This window comes from Erigeron canadensis, chromosome 5 (assembly GCF_010389155.1).
Source record: "Erigeron canadensis isolate Cc75 chromosome 5, C_canadensis_v1, whole genome shotgun sequence".
Taxonomy (NCBI): Eukaryota; Viridiplantae; Streptophyta; class Magnoliopsida; order Asterales; family Asteraceae; genus Erigeron; species Erigeron canadensis.
In genome coordinates, this window is record NC_057765.1 from 18,571,054 (window position 1) to 18,595,972 (window position 24,919).

The window sequence follows — 24,919 nt, forward strand, 5'->3', positions numbered from 1 at the left end:
ATGATGCTATTAAACAAGATTTTCAATCATATAAAGATAAAATTTTGGTTAAAGAATGTGAGTTGAATGCCTCTCCTGATTCTAAATTATTACAAAAAATGTCACAATCTTGAAAAGACCATTCATGATCTTGAAAAATCCAATCAAGATCTTGAAACTCAAAAGACCAATGAATGGCTTCGGGCAAATGCTAGACAAATGGATGTTGATATTCTTAATAAAAAGCTCCACGAAATTAAACCAAACAATGTTGAACTCGAAAGAAAGATTTCCGACTTAAATCATAATTGTTTTCTAAAAACAATTTGAGGAATTTAAAAAGAATATACTTTTGTATGAAGAAAAGTTATATAAAGTTGAACAAAATCCTCTCTTGGATTTCACTGCCTATTTCAACAAGTCAAAAATAGGCAAAAAGGATCTTTTTCTCGGGTTGGGATTTGGGAATATCACACCATTACAAAAAGCCAAAGAAGAAATTGAACCTTTGTATGATGAAAAATTCCTTCGACTTGGTATGATACAACAATTTATTCGTCCATTGGATGACGAATTTGAGACTGAAGATGAATTTCTGGTTAATTATGATGCCCTAAATGCTTCATACAAAACTAAAGAATCTTCAATTTTTAAATTGGAAGAGATTGCATCAAATTTTCTAAACCAAGAGTCTGTCGGTACTCCACCTAAACCAACTAAAATATATGTTCCAGCCACATTTTTAGAAAAACAAATAGAAGGTTTACAACAAAAGGTGGAATCTCAACAAAAAGTTATTAATCACCTAAAGTCTCAAAGTCCGAATTCAGAAAATAAATTTAGTGTTGTTGATACTAAGAAAGTTTGTGTGAATGTTTCTACTCAAACTGACCTAAGTACTTTAGTAGACCATTCTACCCAGACTACTTGTGATTCATCTACCAATATCTCCACTCAGACCTTGACTGATTCTCTTGAATGTACTTGTCAAAATACTACTACCTTTAGAGCTAATGATTATGTGCAATCTGATTTATCTGATGAAGAACTTGCGCATAGTTTAGTTTTGATATGGTACTTCTATAGGTTTTTCACATGCAATACTATTGATGGGTTAATTGTTAACCCTAAGCTTAGTGCTAGTATAGGTGTTGATACTTCTATTCAATTTTCTTGTGAGACCAAAGATGTGTCAGTTCAAGTTGACCTAATTTCCGAGACTACCCATGATGTGAAGTTGGACATCAAGATTCCTGATTTTTCAAAATTTTCAAAAGAATTTGAAACTAATCAACCTCCATTGAAATCTTTCACAAAAGATGATTTTGATAAATTCATGGAGGGAGAATATGTTTTTGATTCAGAAACTGAAAAAAAGATTGAATCTACCAAAATCAAAGTTGAAACAAAAGAGGAATCTCAAAATCCATTGTCCAAAGCTCCAACTTCATATTACTCAAAGGAACTAGTTAAGTCCAAACTCGTCAAGACTGAACCAAAGACCATTAAGTTAGAACCAAAGTTTCCTACCCCGATTAAACATGTCAAAAAGGAACAAGCTGAGACCACACCCAGATCAAAGTATATCAAAGTGAAACTTCTAAAAGACTATCCTAATGCTTCTTCATCTAGCTCTCAATCTAGTTCTTTACCTAAGGTGTTTAAATCTAGCCCAGTTTTGCTAACTAAGGATACATCTAATAGTACAACTAGATATAAGGATAGATATGGATGGTTCTCTCATGATAAACCAAAGAAGCAAGGAGTTTCCTCACCTCCAAAAGATCCTAAAAGGATGAAAGTGTTTAAAACCCCTCGTTCTAATCTTCTTAGTTTCAATTCAACAGGTGGAAAGAGCATAAATAGTGGTATAAATGGGTAGCTAAGACGTTAGTACATAAGTTCACTAGTAATCAAAAGCATGTTGAGAAAAAGAAGAAAAGACGAAGGAGAAAGGGTGTTCCTATTAATTCAAACAATTCATCTTTGTTGAACAATGTTAAAAGTGCCAAGGCAAGGCCTTGTGAGCTTGTAAACAATTTTAATTCTTGTACTCGTGTGGTTGATATGAATGCTTGTAGACTTGTTAATGTTTATGTTGATTCAAAAGCATGTTTGAATGCATTTCCTAAGTTATATACCCTGCCTGTGTTAACTAACCATAAAGGACCCGTCTTCAAGTGGGTACCTAAAGTCGGTTAAATTTCTTTGATTGCAGGAAATAACCATCTGTGTTTGGATACTCGATTCCGGGTGTTCGAAGCACATGACTGGAAATAAAGCTTTGCTCAAGAATTTTATTGAACAGTTCATGGGAACGCTTTGCTTTGGATACAACAATTTCGCTCCTATCTTAGGTTATGGAGACATTGAACTAAATGGAATTGTCATCAAGAAAGTTCACTATGTTGAAGGATTAAGTCATAACTTGTTCAGTGTTGGACAATTCTGTGACAACAATCTTCAAGTTCTTTTTCGACAATCTCATTGTAAAGTCCAAACTCTAGATGAAGTTGACATTCTTTGCGGTGATCGCGGTGATAATCTTTTTACCATCAATCTCGATGATAACCAACCAACCGATAACATTTGTCTCATTTCAAAGGCTACATCAAAGAATTCTTGGTTATGGCATAGAAGACTTTCTCATCTAAATTTCCAAACCATCAATACCTTGGTCAACAAGCATCTTGTTGAAGGCTTGCCTGACTATAAGTATGAAAGTGAGCATGTTTGTCCTTCTTGTGTTGTTGGGAAGATTAAGAGAGCCTCTCATAAACCGAAGAAATCTCCAAACTCATTAGCACCTCTTCATTTGCTTCACATGGATCTTTGTGGGCCGATGAAAGTACAAAGCCGGAATGGGAAGAAATACATCTTGGTTATTGTTGATGTTTATTCAAGATTTACTTGGGTCAAGTTCCTTGCATCCGAAGATGAAACAACTCAGGTTTTGATCAATTTCATCACTACTACTCAAGTAAATCTTCAACTTCCAGTTCGTTACATCCGTTCGGATAACGGTACTAAGTTCAAGAATGTTGTTTTTGATGAATTTTGCAAATCCAAAGGCATTACTCACCAATTTTCAGCGGTTCGCACCCCACAACAAAACGGTGTTGTTGAGAGGAGAAATCGAACGCTAGTGGAAGCAGCAAGGACAATGCTTGCTTATCCCAAATTGCCATCCAATATGTGGGCTGAAGCTGTTGACACTACTTGTCACACTCATAATCGATCCATCATCAATCAGCGTTTTGCAAAGACTCCTTATGAGGTTATTAACAAACGCAATCCCAACATCAACTATTTTCATATATTTGGGTGTGTTTGTTACACTTTGAATGATCGGGAGAATCTTAGAAAATTCGAGAAGAAAGGTGATGAAGGTTACTTTGTTGGTTATTCCAAAACATCAATTGCCTACCGAATCTACAATCGCCGAACAAACACAATTCAAGAAACAATGAATGTTCGGTTTGATGAGATGTCGGGCATGATCTTTGAGCAAGAAAGTTTGCTACTAACAAGTAATGATTCAAGTGCTTCAAGTACTTCTACAAGGACTTCTACCTTTGCATCTAAATTCAAGAAGTTTCCAACTCCAACAAGTGATGAATTAGATATTCTTTTTGAAGATTTCTACTATTCAAAACCGATTCATGATAAAGAACCTCAAGTCATCATTGAACCAATTTCAAACAATGAACCAATTCAAAACAATGATCCAGTTCCTGAAAACAATCATGAATCGACATCAAGTTCTTCAGAGCAAGGAGATTCATCCTCTAGTAGCAGTTCTTCATCCTCTTCTAATGATTCTTCTCCACCATCCTCTCCTAATAATTTTTCCTCAAAAGAATGTTCAAGAACAACCTTCTCGAATTACTCAGACAACAAATCCATTGAACACTCCAAATGTGTATGTGCCACTTGACTTTGATCATCCAGCTTATGAGGAAGGAGTTCTACCAAGTTATGATTCCATCTCTCAACAAAACTCAAGTTTTAATGATGATGATGTTGATATTCAACAACAAGATCCTCTTCCTCATGATCACAAATGGTCACGTATGCTGAAAGATTATCCTACTGATCAAATAATTGGAGATCCACAAGCCGGAGTAACTACTCGTACTTTAGTAAACGAGTGTCTTGTTGCACTTTCTCTTAGCAATATCGAACCCAAAACAGTCTCTGAAGCTCTTCGTGATCTAGAATGTGTTAAGGCAATGCAAGATGAACTCGCACAATTTGAAAGACTGAAGGAATGGAGATTAGTTCCAAATCCAAGAAAAGCTGATCCTATCGGTACAAAGTGGATATTCAAAAACAAAAAGGATGAGAATGGAGTGGTAGTAAGGAATAAAGCTCGACTTGTTGCAAAGGGTTATTGCCAACAACCTGGTGTTGACTTCGATGAAACTTTTACTCCAGTTGCAAGAATGGAGGCCATTCGAATATTCTTAGCTTATGCCGCATTCCAAAACTTTACTGTGTTTCAAATGGATGTGAAGACTGCCTTTTTGAATGGTGACCTCAAAGAAGAAGTTTACGTTGATCAACCAGAAGGTTTTGTTGATCCTCAAAGGCTGAACCATGTCTACAGGTTAAACAAGGCTCTCTACGGTCTTAAGCAAGCACCCCGCGCATGGTATGATTCCTTAACTACTTTCTTACTAAGAGGTGGCTTTACTAAAGGCACAATTGACCTTACCTTGTTCATTCGCAAACAAGGTAAGCATGTTCTACTTGTCCAAATATATGTTGATGACATTATCTTTGGGTCGACCAGTCAAACTTTTTGCCGAAACTTTTCATCTCTTATGATTAATCATTTTGAAATGAGTATGATTGGGGAAATGAACTACTTTTTGGGTCTTCAAATCAAACAATTACCAGATGGTATTTTTATATCACAAGGTAAATACATACATGACATGTTGAAAAAGTTTGATATGACTTCATGTTCTTCAATTTCTACCCCAATGGTTGCTCGAACAAACATAAATGCTGATAAAAATGGGAAACCATTTGACCAAAAGAGATATCGAAGTATGATTGGTTCGTTGTTGTATCTAATAGCATCTCGCCTAGATATAATGTTTTTCAACACGTATGTGTGCTAGATATCAAGCTGCTCCAACTGATTTACATTATCAAGCTATGAAACGAATCTTTCGTTATCTGAAGGGTTCAACCAATTTAGGTCTCTGGTATCCTAGGGATACTGGATTCAATCTAACTGCTTATTCAGATGCAGATCATGCAGGCTGTAAGCTTGATCGCAAGAGCACTTCCGGTACTCTACAATTTTTAGGTGATAAAATTGTGAGTTGGTCTTCCAAGAAACAGAATTGTGTGTCACTATCAACGGTCGAAGCTGAATATGTGGTTGCGGCTAGTTGTTGTACTCGAGTTTTATGAATGAAGACACAACTAACTGATTATGGTCTGAAATATGATCATATCCCTATCTATTGTGACTCTCAGAGTGCCATTGCTATTGCAGTCAACTCAGTAAACCACTCTCAATCAAAGCATATTGATGTTAGATATCATTTTCTCAAAGATCATATTGAGAAAGGTGACATCGAAAAGCTGCAGACCGAACTATGTTAGAGTATTGCTTTGTGCATGTCTCAATGATGCATAGGAAATCCGAAAAATGTTATACATTTCTATCGGTCATTTCATTAATCCTTTCGATTTTTGAATATGTTAACGGATCATTCTTATCCAGTTTCATTTCTCATCTCACAAACACAAAAAACACCAACACCATGCTATAACGTTTGTACCAACAACTTCAACCTTACATTTTAGTCTCCTCTAGGATTGTTTGGGTTGGGCTAATGGTTTGGGTTGATGTTTCGATGGTCGACATTTCTCCATGTGCACAAAATCTAGTTTTGAATCGTGTTATTTCTTTTAATATTTTATTAATCAATGTTTGCATAATGACATTGGTTCCTAACTTTGTCATTATGAGGGGGAGAAAATACTAAGATTGATTGGGAAAGAAATAAGAATAATTGATAAGGATAGCAAGGAGAAAAGTTTGTGTTTGGTTGTTTCAAAAGGTTTATCTTTCAAAGATGAGAAGATCAAGACATTCATCGTAATGATTCTAATGGAGGATATGTAATTTCAATGGATGATTACTTGAATATGAAGAAACAATAGGTCTCATAATTACATTTATGTGGTTATTGAGTTAACGAGAAGTCTAAAGGTGACCTTGGTTGTTTCATAAAAGTCTTTAAGGATAATAGATTGTGGTTATCGAACGCTTCGGTTGTACTAACCATGATTTATATTTTTTGAAACAATCTCGTGGTTGAAAGGCCGCAGACCAAACTATGTTAGAGTATTGCTTTGTGCAAATCTCAATGATACATAGGAAATCGGAAAAGTGATACATTTCATTAATCCTTTCAATGTTTGAACATGCTAACGGATCATTCTTATCCGGTTTCATTTCTCATCTCACAAAAACACAACACCATGCTATAACGTTTGTACCAACAACTTCAACCTTACATTTTAGTCACCTCTAGAATTCTTTGGGTTGGGCTAATGGTTTGGGTTGATGTTTCGATGGTCGAAATTTCTCCATGTGCACTAAATCTAGTTTTGGATCGTGTTATTTCTTTTGACATTTTATCAATCAATGTCTGCATAATGACATTGGTTCCCAAATTTGTCATGAGGGGGAGAAAATATTATGATTGATTGGGGAAGAAATAAGAATGATTGATAAGGACAACAAGGAGAAAAGTTGTGTTTGGTTGTTTCAAAGAGAAAACTTTGAAGGATTGTTTCAACACACCAATTGTCTTCACCACCGGGCTCATCAGATTTATTCCTACAAGACAACATAACACGTACTTCATTCATTACAATATATCATTAAGGGGGAGAATGTTAGAAATCCAAAAATAGTGATAAATTGTAATTTAGAATAGTGGATTTACTTGTAGTTAAATCATAGATAAATGATCACTAAGGTTGAGGGGCTAAATGTGACATTTAGCATATGTGAGTATTTAGACTATAAATACCCCCTCACACCTTAGAGATCATAACCCTGGGAAACTTTTAACACACATTAATTCCAATCAGCTAATTTCCAATCACACACACTTTCTCTCTCAAAACACACACTCACACCAAAAACATACACACCTCAAATCCGCCATTGATGACGTGAATTCGGTGCAGAAATCGTGTTATGACACTTTCTAAAATGGCTCCCAAAGCATCCACTTCTCGTACTCGTGATCTAAATCTTCTCACCATCGAGTACGAACCATCAAAAAATGTCAAACATGTCGTGGGTGCACCATTAAATCCCAAATCAATTAAATTGAATCCAAACTATCCCATGGGAAGTTTGAAAGGAATACAGGCCGCCGATTCCCTCATTGGACGAATCCAACAATTTCTTCGGGATTCTCCTCTAGGCAAGTCCTTTTCTCTTAATCCACACAAAATGTTTCATAATTATCTGTGTGAGTTTTGGTACACTTCTACCCTTTTTGGAAGACTGTTCATCCATCGCTTTCACTCTTAAGGATGGTACAGTCCAGTGTACCATTACAACTGAAACGTTGAAGGATGCTCTTCAGTTGTAATATCTCCCAAGATTAATTTCCGTTCGGTGCTTCTCGATATGGGTAACTCTGAAGTGCTTGAGAAGGGGATATTGCGGACCAAGGGTCCACTGACCATGAAAGGCCTCACACCATCTTGAAGGTATTTCTTCATTCATCTGGTCGAGAGTTTAGGTGGAAGTTCTGGTGGGTTGGACCAGATTAATTCTTTCCAAGCAGAGATGGCTTACTGCTTGTGGAATGGACTGAGGGTAGATTTTGCAAACATTCTGTTTAGAAGCCTTTGGTTTAAGTAGAAAGGCAACAGGGGTCCTTATATCCCATTTTCTCGGTTTCTCTCCCTCTGTTTTAGGCTGATTCTGGGCAGAGAAGCATATAATAATACTCTTTCTCTATACTCTGTGCCAGAATTGCTTCAGAATCTGGACAACCTTGAATCTCTTGCTACTGAGGTCCAGATTCCCCCAAGAATGTTGGCAGCATTCGCCAAAACTGATGCACCACCACCAGGTGAGTCAGAAAGGCAACTGGGTTGGCCTCAAAATAATGAGGGACCCACCAGTTCGTCTGCTGGTATTCTGACAATTGCTGAACCCAGGCAAGGACTAACCCCTCTAGCGCCAGTGTGTTAGTTTCCCCAGTTATGTACCCCGGAAACCTCCCAACAGGTACCCGGAGTGTTCCAAAGGCAAAAAGAAACAAGCGAAATAGAAAAGCATCAGCACTTGCCACTGATGATAGTACACCAGCCAGCCCTTCAGGTGCTTCCCAACAAGCACCTGGAGAAAGTGAAAGGGAAAACTAACCACCCTCAAAACTTCTCTAGGTGAGGGTGGTGAAGATGATACTGGGTCAGCCCAACCCAGAATAGAGTCCGTGTCAGCACTTACCTTGGAGAACCAAAATTTTGACACTCTTGCACGAACTGACGAAGTCTCTGGCCAGTCACAGCTGGAGATCGAGGTTCCAGACTCTACGGCCCATGATATTGAAACTTAGGAAAGAGTAGTTGTAGTTGAGGCACCAGTGACCTCTTTCCAGGGAGAAGATGCTTTGGCAATGGATCCTAGAACTGATGAAACCATTAAGGAAACTCAAACTGGTCATCAGGAGCCTGAACACTCTGTTCAGCCACCCCCAACATTTATGGATCTAGGCATAAATGAGGGTGAGTTTCAGCTTGAGTCTTCGGATTCATCTGAGACAGAATCTGATCAGGAAATGGCTGATGCAACTGTACATGATCAGCTCCCTTCCTTTTCTGATCAACCCCTAGATCGCCAAGTTTCAGTTTCACCTCTTGACTTCTCCTCACTTCAAGAAATTCCACAATTCGCCTCCAGACAACTATTATCTTCCATGAATGTGCCTAGAAATAGACACATTCTAACACCACCGTCGCCGTCGTTCATACCTGAGCATTATCAGCCTGAACGACAACTTGAATCTCTTCCCCTTCTTTCTTCAACAACTCCTCTTGTCTCATCTGGTGCTACTACAACTGGGGAACCAACACTTGTATTACCTCCTCCAGTTGTACTTGTAGCTTTTAGAGCTGGTCCAGTGACATCTTCCCCTCCGTCACTAGATAGCCAGTTCGTGTCTTTCCAAACCGATCTCTCAAACCTTCTTACGAGGGTGGAGGAGATTCAAAAGACACTTGATAAAACTGCCAAGTCTTTCTCCTGGTACCAGAAAGAACACATTACAAATGTCAAAGTGGTTGACCTGGGGATCAATAAGTTCTCTGCAAATGAGGACTTGGTATTTACCAAGCTTAATGAGTTGGTCAACTCCTCCAATCAACTGGCAACATCTTTAAGGGGGCTTTTGCACCTAGTCAAACTGGTGTCACATCTTCAATCACCAACCTGCTGAATACAACTGTCAGATCTTCAGAGGTAGATTTGAAGGAGCTTGAAAGACAGGTGAAGTTGTTATTTGAAAAACCTGGTCTAGATGTGACTGAGCTTGGTAAACAGTTGGCCTCTTCAGTTGGTCATAAGATAGAAGAAACCTTGGCTGCTAGAGAACAATTGTTTCTGGAAAAGGTGATATCTGAGATCACCAAGACTTCAGCGCCCCGGGTTGATCTCACTCCCATTACCTCTGAGATCAATCGGTTGAGGTGTAGTCTAGACAGTTTCGCCAGCAAGGTATCTGATCATTCAACTGCCATAAACAATCTGACAACTGAAGTTGGCAAGGATAAGAATGAAGGATTGAAGGAAATGATGAAGGAAGTGGTTAAGGAGATGGTTCCCTCAGGTCTCTCTCCAAATGAGGTAAAACTGTTAAATGAAATCCAGACGAGTCAAGTTAAAACTTTTGAAAATGTAATGACTAAGTCAAGGGAAGTCAATCATTTATGGAGGACCTTGAGGTTGGTTTGTAGAACCTTCAAGCAGTGTAAGGATATGCAGTCGTGGCAGCCTCTAGCTAATTTACCTTCAAGCTATCAAGACTTTGAAAATGCTCGTTTGGGTTTAGATGCTGCCAAGGGGGAAAGGTCAGTGCATACCTCTACTACTGCTGTTGAAGTCTCCAAATCCATTGGTAAAGAGTTGGTAGTTGCTGTTGGGACTAGTACTGATGCTAGTCAGGTTGTTGTTGCCACCAGTACTGAAGCTGGTGGACATATTGAAGAATTTGATGATGTGGATGTGAGGGGGAATGTTGATAAAGGGTAAGGCAATGGCAATTGATGAATCTCCAAAGATGGCCACTGATATTCCAATGTTGGAAACTGGTAAAGTTGATAAGCTGCCTCCAGTAACAGAAAGTGAAAGTCAGAAACTGGCAAGATATGGGAATGTTATTAAGGAGAGAAAGAAACAAATGAAAGTTAATCAACATGAATCAAGGAAAACTCTCCCTCCCATTCTTGTTGAGGCCACTGACGCACAACTTCTTGGCATGCAACTGGTGGAATACAAGAAGATCAAAGAAGATCCAAGGATTCTTAATGCCTTGAGAGAAATGTTGGAGGTTGAACTGGATAAACATTATCAGGATGATGAAGTTGATTATGATGCCAGATGCTTAAACGTATCAGTGGAGAGGGCTAAGGAGATACGAACTGAAGGGATTCTCAAAAGAACTGAACAAGTAAAGAAAGTGGTCAAATAGGTATTGAATCCACCCAAGTCCAAGGGAAGAAAACAAAAAGCTTTGCCAAGGAATGCAAACCTGAGGACTTGGGTAGAACCATCTGAACCTACAAATGAAGACATTCGAGCTGCTACTCACAAATTGAGCACGAGCCAGATCAAACTGACCAATGAATCTGAGGCTCGCACATATTTATCTAATGTACAACGTCGAAGGCACAATAAAGGTAAGATCACTGATGCGAAGGTTTCGATCAAACCTGGTGCCAAACACTTTGTGGTTGAGATTCAATATTTTGGTGGACCCAAAAGAACAACTAAGAACCATGATGTCTATTAGTATGGTCATTCAGATGAAGTGGAGATGCTGAGCTTGTTGGAGAAAAGGCAACACAAGAACAAAGCTGAAAAAGGCTGGGAATATGTATTGCATAACCTAATCAAGTTCAAGTAAAATGTTGAAGAAAGATTGAACTTTGATCTGGAAGATAAGCATCCAATTTCATATGTTGCTAAGAGGAGGAAAACTGGCTAAGGGCCATCTGTTTAAGTTTTCCTTCTATCTATCTACTTGTAATTTTATTTACTTTCTTGTAACTGTTGTAAAATTACTGTATATTCAAGTTGCCAGATTACAGCCCACAAGATAGATAGCTGATAAAATCTACAAACAAATTAAAGTTGAACCCAAGGCATTTAATGATCTATAAAAATGCCTTGGAAAATTAATAGGTTTTATCAAACTCAAGTATTTCAAACTTATACTTGTATAGAAACAAGTTTGGAAATACTTGGAAAATATTTCAGGACAATTAGGGGGGAATTTGTTAGGTCTAGTTTTGCTGAAAACTGGAGCTCTCCAGTTGCATCTGGAGAGATTGAAGAACTGTCCGAAATATTTGAAGTCCAGTTCCAATGTACAGTTTATGCAACTGATGACTTCCCCCAGTTGAGATCTGAAGAACAACATCTGAAGACATTCCAGTTGAAGTCGAAGACAACAAGTGGAAGAAAGAGAATGGCAATGGCAGCGAAGCCCAGTTGACATTCTATCAGATTAATCAACTGGAGATCCTCCAGTGTAAATGCCTTTACAAAGCTTTACACTGATTACGAGGAGGACCTTTTACACTACATCCTTTTACCCGGATAATAATCTTGTCTGTGGATAAAAGTGCAAAGATGTAGAGTGGTTGAATAAAGTAACATTTTGTCTTACTTTATTTAACACACACAAAGAATTATTTACTAATACTTTTGTGTGCTGTCAACCATATTTGTACATCGAAGTTGAGATCCCAATGCTCAACCTTCGACTATAAATAGAGGTCCTTGCACAAGCATTTTCACAACTTTGCAAACATATACATTCTGCAATATTGTTGGTAAACTTGTGCAATATTCTCTCAATCGCAAAAAGGAACATTTCACAACTTTAAGTGTTTCGATTGACAAGACAATTTCCAAGTATAGATCAATTGTATTCCATAGGTTGTTAGGATATTTACATTCGTGTATGATCTTAGTTCCGCAACAACCTTGTATTTTATTTAACAATCAATAAATAAAATACACTTGAAAATTTACATATTGTCTCACCAATTTACTTACTTGTACTTTACTTTATTGCATTGTATTTACTTATTTGATTGTCACCTTAATAAGTATAACTCCAGTTAACCTGGTACACTGTTCACTTCTAACTGGTCACATCCAGATTAAGTGAACGTGTTGCATAGTATACTCACCATCGACATAGAGGTGTCTTCAGCAGTCATCTATTATATAGTTGGGACTTACAGTGCCTTTACTGAGGCTTTGCTCGATGAAGAAAGGTTTCTCAAACAAAAGGCAAAGGTTGATTGGCTCAATGTGGGGGATTCGAATTCTGCTTATTTTCACAAGGTAGTTAAGTCTCGGGCTGTAAGGAACAGAATTGATACGAAACTTGACTCCCAGGGTAATCAACTTGATGGAGATGATGCGGCTAATGCTTTTGAGGCTCATTATATTGCTTTTCTTGCCCACACCAGGTTCGGTTTCTGTTCTTAATTCTGGGGATCTGTTTATTAATAGACTTGATGAGGAAAAGGCTTTAGCAATGGTGGGTGATGTTTCTGATTTTGAAATAAAGGAAGCCATTTTTTCTATGGGGGATGATAAGTCTCCAAGTCCGGATGGTTTTTCGGCAGCTTTCTTTAAAGGGGCTTGGGATATTGTGGGATCGGATGTCATTAAGGTTGCTCGAGATTTCTTTGTTAGTGGTCAGCTTCTTAAGGAACTAAATCATACGGTTATTTCTCTTATTCTGAAAGTTGATTCACCTTCTCGCATTAATGATTACTAGCCCATCTCTTTGAGTAATATTATCCTGAAATGTATTACCAAGATCTTGGCGAACAGGTTAAAGGGATGTCTTGATGATTTGATTAGTATTAATCAATCAGCTTTTGTTCCCGGTAGAAGGATTTCGGATAATATCCTTCTGACTCAGGAATTGATGCATAATTACCATTTAGATAGAGGACCTCCACGAGCTGCTTTTAAAGTTGACATTCAAAAAGCTTACGATACGGCTGACTGGGTTTTTCTTTATGACATTTTGGTCGGCTTTGGATTTTATGCTCGAATGATTAATTGGATTATGGAATGTGTGTCTACCACTTCCTACTCTCTTACTATCAATGGTAATTTGCATGGGTTCTTTTATGGTCGGAGGGGTTTAAGACAAGGGGATCCTCTATCTCCTTACCTTTTTACCCTTGTCATGGAGATTCTTACTCTGATTATTCATCAAAATGTTAGAAATTCGGACTCTTTTTATTTTCATCCTCATTGTGAAGAAATCAACATTGTTAATTTATGTTTTGCTGATGATCTTTTTATCTTTATAAGGGGGGATGTGGAGTCGGCAAAGGTTGTTATGGATTCCCTTGATGAATTTAAGATGGTTTCGGGCTTAACACCGAGTATCGCTAAAAGTACAGCTTTCTTTTGTAATGTACTTAATCATGTAAAGTTAGCTATACTTGATGTGCTAACATTTGAGGAAGGGCTATTACCGGTTAAATGTTTGGGGGTTCCATTGGTCTCCTCTAGATTGATGTTGTAGGATTGTAGGATACTTGTTGGAAAGGTACGTAATCAAGTGGATGATTGGAAGAATAAATTCTTATCTTTTGCTGGTCGTGTGCAGCTTATCAATTCGGTTCTGTCTTCTATGCATGTGTATTGGTCCTCAGTGTTTATATTGCCTTCTCGGGTTATTCTTGATATTGAGCAGATTATGAGAGGGTTTTATGGAGTCAGGGCACGTTGAAGAAAGGTAAAGTTAAAGTGACAAGGGATAGTGTTTGTCTTCCAAAAGAAGAGAGGGGCCTTGGTGTTCAGAAATTAGAACAGTTTAATGTTGCTTTGATTGCAGGTCATATTTGGCGGCTCCTTACTTTGAAGTAATCTTTATGGGTTGAATGGATTCATATTTATAAGCTTCGCGGAAAGAATTTTTGGGAGGTGAAGGCTACGGGTAATATGTCATGGAGTTGGAGGAAAATACTTCAAGTACGTCATGTTGTGCAGAAGCATTTTTGGCATAAAATTGGGAATGGTCTTTTCAACTTCTGCTTGGTTTGATATGTGGTCTAATGATAGTACTTTAATTGACAAGGTATCTCCTAGATTAATTGCTAATGCTGGTTTTCAATTAAATGCACGAGTGTTGGATGTGGTGGTTAATAATTCTTGGACCTGGCCGATCTCTTGGGCTGATCGTTTTGATCCTGGTACTCCTCCAATTCTTTATCCAGAAAGGCAGTTGTTAAATGGAAAGATCGTGAGGGTAAGGTGTTGGATTTCTCAGTTATAAATGCTTGGGAGGATTTGCGGAATAGATCAGTAAAGGTCTATTGGTTCCCTATGGTTTGGTTTAAGCAATGTATACCGAAGCATTCTTTTATTTTGTGGTTGGCGGTGCTTCGAAAGCTAAAGACTCAAGATGTTTTAAGGTCGTGGGATGTTCGGGACTACACTAATCAGGACGTGTTATTATGCCCTTTGTGTACATCAACTCCTGATTCTATTAACCATCTTTTCTTTGAATGTGTTTTTTCTGAACAGGTTTGGCATTGAGTTCGTATTAAAGCAAACTTTGGGGTGAGCTCAGTTGTTTGGGATGATATTGTCTCGGAGATATTGCCTTTTGCTCATAAGAACTCGATCAAGAGTGTTGTCACAAAGCTTCTCTTTACGGCAGCCGTTTATTATATTTGGCGTGAACGAAATTCAAGGTTATTTGCTCAAAAGAAGAGGGCGCCTGATCAACATGCTGATGCTATTATTCATACTGTATGCTTGAAGCTTTTTACTTTTCGTTTCACGAAATCAAGACGACTAGAAGAGCTTCGGATAGCTTGGGATTTGCCTCGCTCTATTAATCATGTTCAATAATTTTGTAATTCTTTCTTGTATTTGTTATCTGTAGTGGTATAGGTGCCTTGTAAATGTGTCTCTCTCACTGGTACATGGACAAGCTGATGTGCCTGTTTGAGGTAACTCTGGTTTCCTTGTAAATGTGTCCCTCTCATTTGTCTTTGTAGTAGCTGATGTACATGTTTGAGGTGCCTATTTCACTCTTATAGCTTAGATGATGCTTGGTATGGCTAGGATAGCTTGATTGGGGTTTACCCTTGTTTATTTTGGATACTACACCTCTTCTGGGTGATTTGTAAAAGTCGACTTGGTATTCTACTAGGTCGCCTGTTCTTCATTGTTTTTAATATATAACTAGGGGTGAAGGCCTTTTACTGGAAAAAAAAAACTTTAGTTGAAAATCAACTTGATCGTTAAATAAAAGTTGTGAGATCAGATAGAGGAGGTGAGTATTATGATAGACATACTGATATTGGTCAAGCCTCTGGTCCTTTCCATCACTTTTGTAATGATCATGGCATAATTAATCAATACACCATGCCTGGTTCTCCTCAACAAAATGGTGTTGCTGAAGGAGAAATAGAACCATAATGGACATGGTGAGAAGTATGTTTGCCAACACTAACTTACCTACTTTCCTTTGGACTGAGGCCTTAAAAATAGTCGTTCATATACTCAATAGAGTTCCTTCTAAATTTGTCCCTAAAACTCCTCATGAGATCTGGATGGGTAAGAAACCGATTCTTAAATATGTGAAAGTATGGGGCTGTCCTGCCGAATCTAAAGTCTATAACCCTAACCCAAAGAAACTTGATACTATAACTATTACATGTTTCTTTGTCGGTTATCCGGATCACTCAAAAGGTTATCGGTTTAACTGTCCTTCCAACACTACTTGCATCACTGACACGCAGCATGCCATGTTCCAAGAGAACTCAGAGATCAGTGGGAGCATGACAAATCATAACTTCAATTTGTAAGAAGTACAAGAAGCAAGGGGGAACGACTCGTCAATTATTATTACTCCTCCGGTAATTCCTCTTGTAGATAACGCTGCTCGGAATGTCACTGATCCAACTCCTCCTAATGCCAACCAAGAGACCATTAATGCTGAAGGTTCTTCCGAAAATCCCGAAAATCAACTTAGGAGATCATCGAGGTCACGTAGGGCTACTAATTTTGTGACTTTATAACTTATCTCGTTGAAGTTGAGGACATTGGAAAGCTTACTGATCCTACTTCCTATCGAGAAGCCATTAATAGTAATCAGGCCACTCAGTGGAATGAAGCCATGATTGAAGAGCTTAATTCCATTAAGTATAATGACGTTTCAGAATCGGTTGAACTTCCTGAAGGATCTAAAATTGTCGGTTGCAAATGGGTCTTCAAAACCAAATTAGACCCGAAAGGAAATGTCAAACGCTATAAGGCCAGATTGGTAGCGAAGGGCTATACTCAAAAGGCTGGAGTTGATTATCAAGAGACCTTTTCTCCTGTGTCTCGTAAAGACTCTTTAAGGATTGTTATGGCACTAGCAGCTCACTTTGATCTTGAGTTACCTTAGATGGATGTCAAAACAGCTTTCTTAAATGGAGACTTGCAAGATGTATTCATGTGGCAACTTGAAGGATTCATTCCAAAAGGTAAAGAGCACATGGTCTGGAAGTTAAAGAAGTCCATGTATGGGTTGAAGCAAGCATCACGACAGTGGTACCTTAAGTTTGATGAAGTCATAAAAGGACAAGACTTCATAAAGAATCAAGTAGATCAATGCACCTATCTCAAGATCAGTGAGAGTAACTTTATAATCCTTGTTTTGTATGTAGTCGATATTCTACTAGCAAGTAACAACTTAGATATGTTGCATGAGTCGAAGCAAATGCTTTCGCAGATTTGACATGAAAGATCTCGGTGATGCCTCTTATGTGATAGGTATTAAAATACATCGGGACAGGCGTCATGGTGTTCTCGGTCTTTCTCAAAGGGCCTATATTGAGCGCATATTAGGACGCTATAACATGCAACACTGCACCCCCACTGTAGCTCCAGTAGTAAAAGGGGACATGTTTGGTTCTTTCCAAAGTAGTTGGGAGCATTATGTACGCTCAAGTCTGTACTCGTCCAGATATCGCTTACATTGCTGGTATGCTTGGGCGTTATTTTTCTAATCCCGGATTAGAACACTGGAAAGCTGCTAAAAAGGTTCTTCGATATCTGCAAGGGACCAAAGACTACAAATTAACATATAGAAGAAGAGACAATCTAGAAGTAGTAGGTTACTCTGATTCTGACTTTGCCAAAAGCAAGGAAGATAAGAAATCTACTTCTGGGTATATTTTTATGTTAGCTAGCAGACCTATCTCTTGGCAGAGTCATAAACAGAAACTGACTGCAACGTCCACCATGATAGCTGAATACATTGTCGTTTATAATGCCACTTGTCATGGGATGTTGATTAGGAATCTGGTCAATGGACTCAAAATTGTCAACTCTATTTCTAGACCATTGAAGCTTTACTGTGATAACTTAGCTGCCGTAACTTTCTCGAACAGTAACAGTTCAACTGGCGGTGGGCTGTATCTCGATACAAAGTATATGTTTGTACGCTAACGGGTTAAGGAAAATGTTCTTTGTATTGAGTACATAAGTACAAATGATATGCTAGCGGATCCGATGACCAAAGGTCTTCCTTCTAATGTATTTGTAGGACACGTGTTGAAGATGGGGCTTACTAAATACTTAATGTAATAGCATATTGTACTTATTGGTCATTATTATTATTATCAATATTAACTTAATAAAATTTTCCTCTATGTTCATATTTTGTTTGTCTATCAGTTACACTTAGCGCACATAATGGTGTGTGGACATTAATAACAAAATGAGTATTATCCCGGCCGGACTTATCGAATACTCATAGATAAATGATCACTTGGTCAAGTGGGAGAATGTTGGAACCACGTTAAATGTGACCGTCACTGATCCTTTATCATTCTTGATATGATAATTGCCGATAACTTAAATCCCTAAGTATTAGTAAATATACGATGGGCGTATTTACTCTTAAAGACATATTATAGGGTTTCCTATTAGATGATTGGTACTATGGGACTTATATTGCACATACTAAACACTAGAGGCTAAAGTTGTAAATGATCCCTCTAGAAATAGAGAGCCATTTCCAACCATTTCTTCTCTAATCTTCACCCTTCTTATGTGTGTTATTCTCTCCAAAACTATACCCATCTAATAACAATCATCTTGTTTTGGGAACCTCTGGATCGTCAGGTATAGTTATATTATTATCATATTTTCATTATATTTATAATACAAATCATATTTAATCCAACATAACATTGCATTTACATATATGTTTCCTGCCTCATGTGCTGTTTTTCAATTGCAAATGCTTGGGAAGCTATTCGTCCTAGATATTTAGAGGTTCCTTGGTTTCAGGCTGTTTGGTTTACTCATTGTATTCCAAAACATGCTTTTCATTTATGGCTGGTTATAAAACGTAAGCTGAAGACTCAAGATTTGTTACGATCATGGGATGTACATGTGAGTGCGTCTACTCCACTTGTATGTTCTTTATGTGGTCTTGTACCGGATTCTCACGATCATTTGTTTTTCGAATTTCAATTTGCGTGGGAGGTTTAGCATGGTATGTGTACAAGTGTTGGATTGGCTTACTTTTCTTCTCATTGGAATACTATTATAGCAAATGTCATTCAGTTTGCCAAGAGTAGGAAAACAGAGTTTATTATTGCTAAGTTGGTGCTAGCAGCTACTACGTATTTTGTGTGGCAAGAAAGAAATAATAGATTATTTCAACAATCAAAGAGATCGCCACAACAATTGATTGAGCTGATCAGATCTACTGTACGATTGAAACTTCTCTCCTTGAAAATCAAGAAGACGGCTAGTGTGGATAGCATTTTGAGTACTTGGAAGATCCCTAAATCATTTTGTTTAGATTATTGTGATTCTTGATTTCGTTAAGATTGTGTCTAGCTTTTATGCTTAGGTTTCGTGGGTGATCATGAAAGTGGTATGTCACTGGTTCATGATCTTGTTAAGTATTTTTCCCTTGGTTTGTACTAAGTTGTATTGGCACTTTAACCAATATGCCTGTTTCTCATTTTAAATAGTTATAAAGCTAACCAAGCGTGATGGCCTTTTACCGAAAAAGCTACCGAAAGTAGCTAGAGCTCGACCACAACCGTTTAAGTTTGCTAATTTTTTAGTGCATAAAGCTGATTTTTTGGATATCGTTAAGGAAGCGTGGGCCACACCTGTTGTGGGGGTTAACCAATTTCGTGTTGTTAAGAAACTAAGAGGCCTGAAATCTCCTATTTGTTCTTTATTGTACAAGCAGGGTAATATCCATAGCTGAGTTACGAGATTGAGGACTGATTTAGATAACTTACAAAAGGCCATTGATATTGATCCTACAAACATTGTACTTCGTGAATCAGAAAGTGCTTGTTTGAAGCTTTTTCAAGAAGCTGCATTGGATGAGGAAAGATTTCTGAAGCAAAAAGCAAAAGTTGAATGGCTCGCTGTTGGTGATGCTAATACATCTTTTTTTCATACATCCCTGAAATGCAGGACACATAGTAATCGCATTGATATAATAAAGGATTCGTATGGAGTTATCCATGAAGGTTGTAATGTTCAATTTTGCTTTGTTCAGCACTATGAAAAGTTTCTGGGCAATACGGGTATTGTAAGTGGTCAACCATCTCCTGAATTGTTTTCTAACAGTATAAACTCACATTTGGCTTTGAACATGGTTCGCATGGTCACTGATGAGGAAATCAAATGGTTAACAAGACCCCTGGGCCGGATGGCTTTACTTCAGTGATTTTTAAAGCTTCATGGTCTATTGTTGGTACTGATGTAATAAAAGGTTGTCCATGACTTCATCAGCAAGGGCAAACTACTTCGAGAGTTGAACAATACTTTGATTGCACTTGTCCCTAAAGTTACTACTCCCTCATCCATTTTTGATTTTCGGCCGATTTCTTGTTGTAATGTCTTATATAAATGTATTAACAAAATTCTTGCTAACCGTTTACAAGAAGGTCTCAAAGGAGTGGTTAGTATTAACCAGTCTGCATTTGTGCCAGAAAGGAAGATTTCGGATAATACTTTATTAACGCAAGAACTGATGCATAACTACCATCGTGATTTTGGCCCTCCGAGGTGTGCGTTTAAAGTAGACATTCAGAAGGCATATGATACAGTTGATTGGGGATTCTTAAATGGTGTGTTTTTGGTTTCCAGCAAAGAATGGTGGAATGGATAATGTTGTGTGTTACTACTACTTTCTCAGTTTGCATAAATGGTAACATCCATGGTTACTTTAAAGGTAAAAGAGGGCTGAGACAGGGTGATCCCTTGTCTCCCTATCTTTTTACTCTTGTAATTGACGTATTAACTTGTATTTTACAAAGAACTACTCAGTTAGACTCTTCCTTCAGATTCCATAACAGATGTGAGAAGCAAAGTATTGTTACTTTGTGTTTTGCAGATGATTTGTTCCTATTCGCTAGAGAGAGACATCAGATCGGCCAAGTGTATTAAGGATTCCCTGGTTTTGTTTAAAAATATGTACGGTTTGGTACCTAGTCCGCAGAAAAGCACGACATATTTTTGTAATGTACTTGCGCATATAAAGGCTTCTATTCTGAATATGATGTCTTTTGAAGAGGGGAAGCTTCCTGTCAGGTACTTGGGTGTTCCACTAATCTCTTCCAAATTGCTATACAAGGACTGTAAGGTTCTTGCTGAGTGTATGGAGAATAGAATTACTAATTGGAGAAACAAAACTCTCTCATTTGTTGGTCGTCTACAACTTATTATTTCTGTGTTATCCTCCATGCATGTATATTGGTCTTCGGTCTTTGTTTTGCCTGCTAGAATTGTTAAGGATCTTGAAGCCTTAATGCGTGGTTTCTTATGGTGCCAAGGACCGATGAAAAGAGGAGGCTAAAGTGTCTTGGAAAGCTATTTGTGTGCCTAAATATGAGGGGAGACGAGTTGATGAGATGAATAAGGCTTTAATGTCCACACATATATGGAGTATTCTCATGAAAAAGGACTCCCTGTGGGTAAATTGGATCCACAACTATAAACTTAAGGGACGTAGTTTTTGGGATGTGCCTCTCAAGTCAGTGAGTAACATGGATGGAGAAAGATTCTTCAATTGCGCCATATTGTTAGACCCTATGTCTGGTCGATCATTGGTAATAGACAACAAACCTCCGCATGGTATGATACTTGGTCAAATGTTGGCTCGCTTGATCAGCTTGTCACTCCAAGGGACATCAAACGAGCTGGTTTTTCACTTTCCTCTAAGGTTGCGGATCTAATTGGGGTTGGGGAGTGGACTTGGCCTAGGGCATGGCTTGATTTGTTCCTGGTTCTTATAATATACCATGTTTTTCTTTATCTTTGTCCAAGAAGGATGAGCTTGTATGGAAAGACTCGACTAATGAAGCTCACTTTTCGTCGAGTATTGCCTGGAACACACTTCGCAATAATGATCAAGTGGCTTGGATTGACGGTGTTTGGTTTTCTCAACGCATTCCAAGACATGCCTTTATTATGAGGCTAGTGGTTCGAGGAAAACTCCTAACTCAAGATAAAATACTTCAATGGAGTCCAACTAGAAGGAAAACTATGGACATGATGTGCTGCTTACTGTGTATTGCAGATTATGATTCTCATCACCACTTGTTTTTTGCTTAATCACTCGTTCAAAGTCAAAAACGGTCACTGGTATGAACGTAATAAGAGGTTGTCGCGACTGCAGTTTACTATATCTGGTAGGAACGTAATAAGAGGTTGTTCGACTACCATGCAAGACCTCCTGATATCCTTGCGAAATCCATTATTGCTACTGTTAGGTTTAAACTTATGGGATTAAAGTTCAAGAAAACTGCTCGTCTGCTTAAAGTGCTTGAAGCTTGGAATATTTGTGGCGACCATGTCTTTCAAGATGGAGGCTGACTACAATGATTATTTATTTGCCTATTATTCGTGTTTACTATTAGGACTGTGGTAGGCTAGTTTTATTAGCTGATCTTGTTTTTATTTGTTTGATTTTGTCTACATGTATGGGGTATGTCCCATATATGAACTAGTGTAGTACTTTGCTACAGTACTTGTACTATATTGTTTTTTTGGGTTTGTTATAAAGTCACTGGGGTTTAAATTCCCCTTTACCCAATGATTTTGTTGGTAATAAAAGTAGAATACACTTTATTTCTCGTTTAATTGTTGTTCGTATATGTTTTTGTTGATATTAAAAGTATGGTGGGTTTTTTTTCTTCTTTATTTTTTATAGTTTTATGGATGTAAAATTGGTAAATTTATTGGGTGTAAAGAGATTTTTGATATATGTTAGATTAATGTTGATTGATTTGCAAAAGTTGTAGTTTTTTTAGAACATAAATTTTTGGTGATAAAATTTTGTCACAATAAATAATAAATCATATTTTTTAATTTTTTACATCTCCTTTGTTTTTGTTTCTACTCCACTTTTTTCAATTAAAAGGAAACCGAAAAGAAGATGAAAAAAAAAATTCGCCGCAAATTCATTTTTGCGATGACCCTATTGTAACCAACCGTTTCGTCGGGAAAAAATCACATTTTCTACAAAGAAAATTGTCACAAAAAATGATTTTTCATGTAGTGATTCTACGACATATTAATACAACATATGAACCTCTTATATACAAAAAGGTGTCTCCTTTGTAGTGCTGGAATAGACTTCAACGATCATCTATTTGGTTCTGGTTCATTTAATAATGAGGTATGAAAGAAGTTAAGGTTTCTCCTTAAATGGTGATTTCGAAACCTTTCCTTCTTTTCTATTTTCTGCCCCAATTTCGTGGTCTTCTACTTGATTATAGTAATCGATTGTGATCATTGTATCTCTTTTGGTGACATGATCATCTTTGTTTTACTATTTTTCGTTTAGGATTCACGTTTTTTAGGGTTTTTGTTTCGTTTCATTTCATCTTTAAAACCCTAGTTTTGTTATTTCTTTCTTCCTGATCCTTTACCTGGTCTGTAATCACGGCTACCATGTGTAATTTAACTAGATTAATTCGGACTTGTTAAAGGGTTAAGGTGGTCGATTTAGAAGTTAGGGTTTTTAGGTCTAGGGTTTTTGATTGCTTTACTGTCGCTTGTGGTTTTTTAGGGTTATTGTTTGCATGGTGTTTATTGTATGAAAAGAGATTGTCCAGCTTGATCTCAATGCTTTAAAGGAACGCTTTACTCGATTACGATCGGATTCCTTTGTTCAAAGAGACATGTCGGGCAAGAAGAAAAAAGGTGGCAGCCCTAATAAAAGGCGAACCACCCCTCCTGTTGATGCTAAAACTCCTGTTTCAGATTCGAATATTGGTGATAACACTTCTGACATAGGTATTAAAAATGGAGAACCATCCTCGACGGATAAGACCCATTAAATGGGGGTGTAGTTACTGATTCAAGTGTTGGGGGGTGTCGAAAATATGAATGAAGCATCGGGTGGTGGTTATCCCACTTATCAAACTCCTGATGGAGATCATAATAAATTTGAAAAATCTGGTGGTCATGATCTGAATGCTAATTCACAAGATACTGCTAAGAGTTTGAGTGAAAGGAGTCTTCTGAGTGAACCGCAATTTGTTGAGGTAACCGCGAATTCTGATGGAAGCAATGTTAATTCGAAACAAGATGCTTCTACTAATGAGCAGGAAAAGGACATTGGTAATGTTTCCTATGCAGTAAAGTTGAAAGCTAGTAGCATCAAACAGGTGGTGAATTTTAGGAAAATTGATAACATGATATCATTTGGTGATGTTGATGTGGTGTTGCCTTAAGAGTCGGTCAGAAGCGTCCAAGATAAGTTTGCTAACACTTTATTTGGGTATTTTTTGGGTACTAGGATTGCTTATCCAGTTATTGAATACTTTGCTAAATCAAACTGGACTAAGTTTGGCTTGCAGAAAGTCATGATGAATCTTAAAGGGTTTTTCATTTTTAAGTTCTCGGATAAACAAGGAATGAATAGTGTTTTGGAAAAGGGACCTTGGGTAATTAGGAGTATGCCTTTGTTTCTTAAGTTGTGGTCACCATCAGCAAAAGGAGGTTCGGCAATTAGTGGATGAACATCATTTGAATGTATGTGTGATTTTAGAATCTCATGTGGATGTTAGTCGTATGTATGATATTTGTAAAAAAGTATGCAGAACATGGGATTTGACGTCGAATGGGAGTTTATGTAGTAAGGGAACCCGAATTATAGTGGGTTGGAATATTGATGTGGTGGACTTGATGGTTATCTCTCAAACCGATCAGGTACTACATGTTCAAGTTATTTTTAAGCTCGATAAGAAAATTCTGTTTTGTTCCTTTGTATATGCAGCGAATTACTATAAAACGAGGCTGGAATTATGGTATGAATTGAATAGGTTTAAAGCTTTTGTATGTGACCAGCCATGGGTTATTCTTGGAGATTTTAACTCATCTATACATTTAGAAGATAATCTTATGGGTTCATCGACAATTAATTGTGGAATGCGGGATTTTAGGGAATGTGTAGAACAAATTGAGGTGATGGATATCAACAGTTCTGCTTTGCATTTCACATGGAATCAGAAACCAAAGAAAGGCAGAGGAATTTTTAAGAATATCGATGGTGTCATGGGCAATCTGAAGTTTGTTGATAGCTTTCCAGCAGCTTGTGCGTGGTTCCAACCATATCGCATATCTAATCACTCGCCT

General features: G+C 37.7%; 1 protein-coding gene across 1 annotated transcript; it reads left to right on the plus strand.

The window, feature by feature from the left end:
* Positions 1–13,205: 13,205 nt before the first annotated feature.
* LOC122601298 lies at positions 13,206–15,251 on the plus strand. The gene is made up of 6 exons (XM_043774064.1): positions 13,206–13,776; positions 13,989–14,157; positions 14,357–14,543; positions 14,636–14,762; positions 14,868–15,049; positions 15,186–15,251. The coding sequence occupies exons 1-6, from the start codon at positions 13,206–13,208 to the stop codon at positions 15,249–15,251; spliced, it is 1,302 nt and encodes a 433-aa protein (XP_043629999.1).
* Positions 15,252–24,919: the final 9,668 nt, after the last annotated feature.